Source organism: Limulus polyphemus, unplaced genomic scaffold (assembly GCF_000517525.1).
Source record: "Limulus polyphemus unplaced genomic scaffold, Limulus_polyphemus-2.1.2 Scaffold4154, whole genome shotgun sequence".
Lineage (NCBI taxonomy): Eukaryota > Metazoa > Arthropoda > Merostomata > Xiphosura > Limulidae > Limulus > Limulus polyphemus.
The window spans coordinates 27,854-38,525 of record NW_013669764.1 but is presented as its reverse complement, the minus strand read 5'-3'; the positions used below and the strand labels follow the sequence as shown (position 1 = coordinate 38,525).

General features: G+C 31.4%; 1 protein-coding gene across 1 annotated transcript in view; it reads left to right on the top strand.

The window, feature by feature from the left end:
- LOC106470673 (GTP-binding nuclear protein ran-1-like) overlaps window positions 1-10,264 on the top strand; it is a 13,707-nt gene extending 3,443 nt beyond the window's left edge. Inside the window, exons 2-4 of the mRNA XM_022399318.1 lie at window positions 7,790-7,865; window positions 9,546-9,630; window positions 10,071-10,264. Coding sequence (XP_022255026.1) covers window positions 7,806-7,865; window positions 9,546-9,630; window positions 10,071-10,249 — 324 coding nt within the window. The 5' untranslated portion in view covers window positions 7,790-7,805 and the 3' untranslated portion in view covers window positions 10,250-10,264. The remainder of the gene's footprint in view (window positions 1-7,789; window positions 7,866-9,545; window positions 9,631-10,070) is intronic.
- Window positions 10,265-10,672: the final 408 nt, after the last annotated feature.

The window sequence follows — 10,672 nt, the reverse complement described above, 5'->3', positions numbered from 1 at the left end:
CGATGTTCATCTGTGTTTTTGAGTATTTACTTTTAAATTAAGGAACTGATTAATATATAGTACTAAAATTTGAATTATAATCTACAGTTTGAAACCAGACTAACTGACATAAATTCATAAAATAGTAATTCAATAAAATTTTTAATACAAGTCAACAAATGTGATAACATGACCAGTGACATTTTTGGTTAACAATAATTATCCATATTTCACCTCCTTTAACCCTGTCAACCACCCCACGTGCAAAGATTCATGAATTTCCGCAGCGGATCATTCAAAACGTTGCTTATATCACAAGATATCAACTGCAGTTGAGGGGTTTAAACAGTGTTCATAATTAATAATACCCAACTAAATATTAGCTATACATAATGATTGCACATTTTCAAACATGATACTTTAACTATTAAAAATTTATAAACAAGAAGCTATCTTCCCATAAACAGACAAGACTGACAAGAGAAGGTAGGTACCTTGGGGGGCCTTCAAAAATGAGCTATACAAGGGGAGAAATCATGCTGTGGGAGGCTTAAAAATTTACCCCAGAGCCTGTCTAGGCCTCAGCAACCCCGTAGAAAGATAATCATACATTCACACCATAAAATAATTTGATCAGTTTGGCAAACTCCTTAATAAACAAAGTGAGACTGGCCGACATTCCAAGTCAAATATTTTGTTACCCAGTAACTTGCTAGACAAAAATATCTTACCTTCATATCATTCTCAAGCTTAGCTTGCCACTCTGGATCCATAGAAACTTCTGGAGGAGCAAGAGCTGGCATTGCAACAAACTCAAGGTTGGGATCACCGATCAGCTTCCTTGCTAACCAGAGGAACGGCTTTTCAAAATTGTAGTTGCTCTTTGCACTGATGTCATAGTACTGTGAGAAATGACATTATGAAATACTTTTAAAAGGTGAGCATATAAATACTCAAATAATTTTCAACAAAAATTGTCAAAATTTTCTATCTGAGAGCAAAAATAATATGTTTGATATACATGCCAATAACTACACATAATTTATATTATCTTTGGTTAATATTAGATTCTGAGTCAAGATACAATAAGGTTTGCAAACAAATAACCTCTTTCAATCAGAGGCAACTTCTTGTATCAGTTGTGAATTAACATGAAACTTTGGAAATGAAATATTTAGATCATTTATATATATTTATAAACATTTCTTCACAATACCTAACTAAGATCCAGAATTTTGAAATGACCAGTAGCATAAGGCTGAGTATGTTATATAAAAACTATTTTGGGTTCACCAGATTGTTAGAATTCATGTAGCCACATCTGGTCAGAGCAAGTGGATCTGTAGTAAGAATGTCATGTCCAAATCAACCCACTGTTCCCTTCTGCTTTTCATAATCCATATGGTTTAAGAAGATGATCGTTTCCTGATGCCAGTTTCACTAGTCTGATTGCACAGAACTCAGTAGATGTTGCATCTGATGACTTGTCTGGTATATCTTTATATGAAATAATATGAATATCTGTGTCACTCTCCAGCTGCCTGAGTCATGCAACTGTTAAATGGGGAAAGGAACATGAGTCTCATTTCTATACAAGATCTGTATTTATATGTGGAATAAAGAGTCCAGAACATTGGTCTGATAGAATCCATCTACGACTTTGTATACACTGGCGTTTTATGCAACTGAAGTTTAAGGAGAATTAAAAAAAATTAATAATAAACGTTCAAGTGTAAAGGAGAATAAATTTGGTTCAGATATTTAGTTTTAACTCAATGTTTCAGTTTGCTAATTGGTGTAGAGTTTATTTATAGCCATACCAATTTACTCTCTATTTTAAAGAGAGTTTCTGGTATCCTAGCAAGATATAACCATGTAAGGGGAAAAATAATTAAAACTCCTAAAATATATAATTAAAGTTATTTGGATTGCTTGAAAACATTACTTTTTACGTCCAGATACATTTGGGTGTTTTATTTGCTCATCTTTACAGGCCAACAACACATTATTAAAGTGTAATGTATGAAAGTTGGTCTGTTTTAATATTCAGAATTCAGTGACTGTAGTGCTCATCCGATGTCAGGCATGTGCTAGAAAATTAGAACAGAAGAGTGTGGCACCAAATTTCTGCTGTCTACTAACTTTAGTGAGCTAAAATAGTTAAATCAAACATGAATCCCTTGTAAATTCATAGGTAATTACACAACAGGTTGAACCATATTTGGTTTAGTCTATATTTTAATTTACAATCAATGTTTTATTGCTAAAATTATAATAGATTACGTCGAAACATGTACCTGTAGAGATTTTAAAGTGGAAGCCGTATGGCTTCAATAAAAGTTTTTATTGTGTAAATATAAAACGTTGTTTTTAATTAATTATTTATTATAATTTTAGCAATAAAAAAATGACAAGACTTAGAAACAAATCACAGAACATTTTTTATTGTTACTTTAGACGTGTTTCTTTGTTTCTGAAAATATTTGCTTGTTGAATTATATTTCTTTGGAAATTATCAACAACAAAGCTTAGTTTCGTTATAGAAACTTTCTCCTAAACTTCTACCAGATGCATATTTTCCTTCTTTACCATACTGTGATGAGTAGGGAGAGATTTATTTATCCTAGTTAGATCTAAATGTATTTGAATCTTAACATCAGTAAAACTATTTCTGGCTAAAGGGTTACAATGTAGCATCATAGGATATCAAGCCACAGTGTTTCATAGTTATGCTAAAACAACATGACTCTACATACTTGGATCTGTAGAAATGGAAAAAAAAACATGACAGACAGACAGACCCTGATGGTGCCAAAAAGTAAAATGAGAACCTCTGTATTTCCTGTGCTGTTTTGAATTTTTCCTACAGGTACATTAGAGGTAAAACATTGTTAATGAAACAAAATTTACAAATTTGTTATATTAACAGATGTGGCATGTTTTGGTGTTTCATGTTGACAAATAATTAAGTACGTTACTGTTATTGTACAGTTAGCCTAAATTTATAGTTTCTTAATCATGTTTTTTGATCGGTTTAAAATAAAATGTTATGAAGTAGCTTGAAATTAAGTATCTGTCAAATATATTGCTTCAGTTACTAAAAGTTAGAATCCTTATCATGTACAGATATTACAGGAAAATTATCTATATGTAAAACTATATATATCACTTGCTACTCCTCACCAGAGTGTTAAATTTAAATTATGTTTAAGCTTCAAATGAACGACTTGATTTTATACTATTAACTAATTGTGGGAACCACCTGGTGTCTCATATTGAGTAATTCTAATGTTGTATGTTACAACACTTAGTATAATTAGCTGACAAAAATAATTTGAAATAACTCATTTTCTACAAACAATACACGGGACCTCATTAGTAATTTGTGAGACTATTTACAGTATTGATGGTGATATTTTTTGGTTATTTCATGTGCTATTAATTAGAGCTGGACAATTAACTCATCTGTTACTTATGATTATCAACTAGTGTCACATAAAATAATTGATTAATTGAAATTATGATTAAATCTGTTAATATCACAAAAATAATAGTAATAAGTATCCATTTATTCAAATTATCCTATTATTGCTGTTAAGGTTTCTTGTTATTTTTGATAATTAAAAGTTTTCAGTTCAACAGATTAGTCTTATGCCTGGCAAAAATAATCAACCAATCAGAATTAGTGTTTATGATTATTACTGTTCTTCATCATTCCAAACAATGAAATATTAGTTGTTACTGCTTCTGTTGGTGTAACTTCCAGTGATTGTATGCATGCATTCTGTTTGTACACAACTCACAGATGTGAGAGTGTGACCTAATGGCTATATGACTAGCCACAGTTATACCTGTATGTCTAGAGAATAGTATAGCTTTAACTTAAAATATTACTTACTTATTAGAAGCTACAAATGTTACATTTAACATTTTACAATGTTTAACCAATGTTAAAGCTTGCTTTAATAAAAACAAGAAGGAATCATCTAATATTACAGCACGTGAAATTCTTTTAGTCAGGATTAAAGTAAATTAATCTATGAGACCTTTTTTTTTTCCTTTTTATTAGCTTTATTTTTGTGTGCCAGCAATAAAAAGCTGGGGGCATGCATTTATTACTCATCAGGATCTCTACCAGCCTACCCTCAGATTGAAACTTAGGCAGCATTAGATTAAATTAATCTGTGAAACCTTGGGCATGGTCAAATACCTCAGTCAAAAGGGTTTGACTGTCTTGAGTCCAAAACTGTAAGTAGATCTTGTGTCAGTCAAGAGATGAAGGAGCTACGATCTAAAAGTTTGTACTTGGAAAAACAAAAAAACAAACTGAGCCGTTGTATGAGCTGCTATGCCACACTTTAAAAAGTTAGAGCAAGTTAATATTCATTATTCTTTATTTCGTAAAAAAACTTCTGATTGCTGAATAACTATTTAACTGTGTATGTTAGAAACTACTAGACATGACCAATGACAGTAATACCCTAAAGTTAACCTATTTTACATGAGAACAGTACTATTGATTAATTAGAACTAGCTCTAGCTAGATAGGGAACAACAAAAAAGGGAAATAAATCTGTCTGTCATCAAATGCAGCTTAAATACCACCTAGTGCTGTGAGCTTGAAGTTACCTGACTTATTGATTATTGAAGTCTGTACTGTAAATCTATTAATTATTTCTTATAAGTTCCCATCTCTATCAACAGTTTTTCACTTAAAAACGTGTATTTTCTACACTTAAAAGTTAACTTTTTCAAGTTTTTCATAATGATGATGGAAATATTAATTTGGAAACTGTCTGTAATTAAATATTTTCTGATATTACCATGATTTTAATATTTATTATAATACTTTGAGTTACACCATATGAATCATCTTGATTTATGCAGAGAGATCATATAGTATCGTTCTTGAGAAATGGTAACCATATAAGAATCTTAATTAGTTTTATCACACAAAATCTCAGGACAGTTGTTTTTTAAATACAATTTGTTTAGATAGTTATAGTAAAGTACTCTTGTGGAAATATTTAGGGAGAAATCCAGATAATGGTATTAATTGTATTTTCAGGTTTTGTACTATATTGTGTGTGTGATATTTTCACTCGCAACAGTTTGGGATTAAAAAAAATAACTTAATCTCATATTGTTGTACCTGAAGAGGTTATTTGAAAGCGTCTTTAAACAAAAATTGTATTTCCTTTTGTAACTTTAGGTCATTGTGCAGTGATCATGTTTGATGTCACCTCTCGTGTCACTTACAAAAACGTTCCCAACTGGCATCGAGATTTGGTTCGAGTGTGTGAAAACATTCCCATAGTTCTCTGTGGAAATAAGGTAGACATCAAAGACAGAAAGGTGAAGGCAAAGTCCATTGTCTTTCACAGAAAAAAAATCTCCAGGTTAGTTTCTTTAAATAACCTCTTAGCTTTATTTATGATAAACAGGAAAGTAGAGGCAAATTTTATTGGTTAGTATCTTTAAGTAACTTGCTAGCTTGTATAAGTAAAGTTACTCTTTTACTAAAAGACCACATGTGAATCATATATATATATAAAGTTGTTTTTTCTCTTTCTGATATTACAACAACCATAAAATTCAACAGAGGGCTGCAATATTACTAATTAATACCTGTACATTAGGCGGAAACAGCACGTTATTTATGTCTAAAATAACGTGGACTGTTTGTGAAGGCTTAAATGAAACTTGTCCCTCTCAATAAAAAATATATAGGCTACTGTAAAACGTGTTTGCTGATAACCATAACTTGTTATTTAAAACAAAACATTGATTTATAAATATCCACTACCGGCACTTGTATTTAAAACTCATAAAACCATAAATTACTTCCCTCACCATTTTTTTCCCCTCTACGTTAACATAAATACTTACGCTGTTTTTAAGTTTTCTTTTTGAATTACAGTAAGTAAATGTTACAAAATATAAATTAACAAATACATTTATTTGTACAAATAGTTAACAAGAGTTAAACTAATTACCATTATTGTTCAAGACTTACTATTAAACCCTATAGGCTTACCATTATTGTTCAACACTTACTATTAAACCCTATAGGCTTACCATTATTGTTCAACACATACTATTAAACCCTATAGGCTTATCATTATTGTTCAAGACTTACTATTAAACCCTATAGGCTTACCATTATTGTTCAACACTTACTATTAAACCCTATAGGCTTACCATTATTGTTCAACACTTGCTATTAAACCCTATAGGCTTACCATTATTGTTCAAGACTTACTATTAAACCCTATAGGCTTACCATTATTGTTCAAGACTTACTATTAAACCCTGTAGACTTCCCCTTATTGTTCAACACTTGCTATTAAACCCTACTGTTCTGTTTATCCTTGCTTATTTGTTTGCTTTGTACATCTGTATATATTTCAACATGGTTTCTAATCATTGGCTTAGATTTTCTTTGTCTTGCAGGGTATATGCGTGTATGTGATGATATAAAGTAAAATACTTGTTTTGGAATTTATCATTTTATACCATTTCTAAAATATAGGAATTAATTAATTATTTATTTATTTTTTCCTTTTTTAGCTGTTTTTGTACTTGTCTTGTCTGTATTACTGCCACTGAACTTTTACTGCAGTAAAATTATTCCAAGCCTTAGTTTTCATTCAGGCCATGCAAAAAATAAGTTATTTTCTACATTATGTTCTAAACAGCAACATCGCCACAACAAAACACCTGTAATGTGTTTCTCAAATGTGGTTATTTACTCTGCTATTAGAGAGGTGGAATGTTCCATCTGTATATTTTGTATCTTTCCTGTGAAGGAAAAACAGTGTCAGTGTATCAAGGGAGCTTGTATGCTTATGTGATAGCTTTTGCACCGGTACCAGTATAGTATGGTGCCAGACTTATTTTGACAATAGTGTGTGAACTTAGGTTTACAGATGGAGGTAGTGAGGTCATTTTTGACAATCTTAATCTTAGCTACCAGAAATATGGCAACCTTATACATGTAGGCCCAATATTTGCAGATAGTTTGTTACAAAAACCAGAAATGATTTGTTTTACAATAAATTGGTCATTAAAAGCCATTTGTACTGCTTGATGCTATTATAGAATGGTGTGCACCTTGTTTGTATACTTTTAAGTATTTGCATGAAATATATTTCATTAAATAAATACATTTATTGATCAACTGATTATCTGATCTGTTTCTCTGGGAGCTTGGTGGTGGAGAAGTCTTACACGTGCAAATACGATTTTGTGAAAATAGCCAGCTTAAACTGAATTGGCAAACATAATTATAGTGCACAGTTAATGATGAGCACTGGTGCTTACTAGGTAACTCCCCGAATTCACAAAACTTAACCAACCTTTACTAGGTAACTCCTCGAATTGACACAACTTAACCAACCTTTACTGGGTAACTCCTCGAATTGACACAACTTAACCAACCTTTACTGGGTAACTCCTCGAATTGACACAACTTAACCAACCTTTACTGGGTAACTCCTCGAATTGACACAACTTAACCAACCTTTTTTAAGAGATCTACAGGTTTGATGTACATAAACGTTAAGAGCAATTAGAAGAATTTTAGTTCTAAGTAATATTCTTCTCATACATCTTGTCACGTTGTATTACTGAATTTAGACTGTAATAACGAGCCTTATAACACATAAATATAAACTTGGTTTTTTGTTTCTTTTTTAATAAAATGCTAAGACACTGTGTTTGTTTTTACAAGAAGAATAAAACGTACAAATTAAAAAATAATATGAAAATCAATGTTAACTATTTAATTTTTCTGATGTTTTTTCCTTAGTCGTACAAAAAAAGAAATGCAGCAACCACAACAGAATCAACCAACAAACCAAGGAGATGGTATTCCCACTTTTAAAGTAAGAACTGTTTTGTTTAGGTAGACTAGTTTTAGTGCGGTAATTTGTTTTCTACTTAAAAGGGTTTGTTTCTTGAGCTTTTATGCTAATTTTATTTTTTTTATGTTGCAAACTAAATGGCTAAAAACATCGTTAACATCCTTCTTTCCTTTCTTTTCTTTTTTACATTCCTGGCTAAATGGCCAAAGGCATCGTTAACAGCAAGAGTACCTAACTGGTGAAATGATGCATTTTAATCTCTATATGTAAAAAAAGTATATTTAATTAGCTATAATCATTACAGTGTTTATTTTTGAGTTTTGCTCTAGTTAGGTTGTTTGACTTGACCTGAAGGTAATAGTTACACGTACAACTAGAACCATTTGGTCCTTCAGTATTATCCTTGCAGGCCCACCTTTGAAAGAAAGTAAAAACTTAACATTCCTCAAAAAATTGTAGATTCTCTTTTAAACTTGTAAAACACCGGCCACAGGTGCTCCTGATGGCAACTTTTTCCAAAAGCTAATCATCCTGTTTGAAACATTATTAACCAGAACCAAGCCTGTATTTTGTCAAATCTTAAAAATGCATCCTCTTATCTCATTCATGTCCAAGTATAATAAAAATAAATGAGAGATTCTTATCTTATTGAATCCCCACCCACACTCCAACAATCTTGTAAGCTTCAACAGGATCACCATTTATATTTTGTTCCTCAAAAAAAAATTAAGATCTTAATGTTCCACCCTGGAATCCCCCTTTTCAATAAGACCAAAACTGTACACAGAAGAATTCCAGTTGACTTCTAATTAGTATTTATATATAGAAATATAATTATCTTTTTGACTTGTAATCAGTATGTCTATAAATGCACCTAAAACTATTAGCAAAAGAGCACTGCCTCAACAGCATGGTGACTTGTCTTCCCATATGTCAAGTTTCATTTCTTCCGTCACCATATTGAGTGGATTTCCAACTATATTTAACGAGGGACACAAATAATCAAATGCATTGTCTTGTATTTACTTATTATAATTAGAATTAATTTGCCAAATGCTTATTGAAATAACCAAGTGATCAAATACTTCAACGTCCTCAGGAACTAGAATTACTTAAGAGTTTATAATGCTATCTTCAAATTTTATTAATATGCCCCTATCAGTATCATTAAAGTAAATAAAAAAAGCAGATGACCAGGCACTGATCGATAAAGCACTAAGTTGAAATTAGTTTTAGAAAAATAACCTAAATGATTTGTCTGGATATGATGGACAAAATAATTTTCTACATAGTTAACTTATATGATTGAGATTCTTTTAAACATTTCAGTCAAAATTGTATGAAACTGTTACTGAAAGATACTAATAAATAAAGAATTAATGGGATTCGTTCTCATTTATCACCCAGAAAAGGGTTAGAAAACCTAAGAGATAATGCTAAAGAAGCCAATGATTAATAATCCTATTCCATTTCCAAAGCTTTTGAGGAAATCATCAGTCTGAGACTTCTAACTCAAGCCTTTCAAGTATTTGAAAGTAAGACGTAGAGATTGGGGTTTAAGGTTTTCTTAGAAATAGATTAGAATGCTTATCATTTTAACAAAATAAAAAGTGTTACGTGACATTTTTAAAAATACTCTTTCTGAGGGACTATAAACTGATGTATCTTTTATTTTTTGATGTTTTTATTTTGTCATTATAGTGTGTATTAGTGGGGGATGGTGGAACAGGAAAGACAACATTTGTGAAAAGGCATCTTACTGGAGAATTTGAAAAGAAGTATGTGGGTAAGTTGGCCTATAAATCAAAATGTTCTGATCTCGTGATGTTAATTTGTCGTAGTTGATCAGGTAGTTTAATATATGCTTGCATTCTGTTGTACCAAAGAATTGGGCATTTTTTTGTGTGTTCTCCAGTATAAAAAGATTAATTTAGATTTGATGATTAATCGTATTTTGATCCTCTTACTTCCTGCTGATGAGTTACGAACCAAGAGCTACCTTCCTTATCCTTAGACAAGTCATTTATTCTGTTTTTTGACACTGCATGTTCGTATTAGACTGCTATATTAGATTACCCATACTATGGGATTATTTTTAATTCTTTTCTAGCTTGTTTGATGACAAGTATATGGATGTCTACTAGTAGTTTTATTACAGCCTGAGAGAATGTGTCTCATTGAATAGTTATATTTCAAGATCAATAACTATTGTGACTGAATTTTCAGCAACTCTTGGTGTGGAAGTTCACCCTTTAGTTTTTCACACCAACCGTGGGCCAATCAGGTTTAATGTGTGGGATACAGCAGGTCAAGAAAAATTTGGAGGTTTGCGTGATGGATACTATATTCAGGGTGAGCTGTTCTTCCAAAGATTCATATTTATTTGTAAAAATGATTTATTATAAACAGACAATGGTGATAGATTTAACTCTCCGTAAATTGTAATAATGTTGGATCCAATGCTCATTTCATGTGAACATGGGAGTTACATTTCTATGCCTTTCCCCACCTCTCAATAATGTTATCTGGTGATTTAGGAATTTTATATAAAATTATTTAATAAAAATGTATATCAGTCCCATTATGCCTATATGCAACTGCAGTAAATAGATTGGATTTAAAATTTGGAATATTAAATTTGCACTGTGGGTCTGTTAGGCCTATGTGGACTGGTGAGCACCTTTTATGTGTTAAGTGCACACCTGCTTATCAAATATAAAAATTTCAGTAAAATGCTATTAAACCCTATAGGCTTCCTATTATTGTTCAACACTTGCTATTAAACCCTATAGGCTTAAGTGTTGAACAATAATGGGAAGCCTATAGGG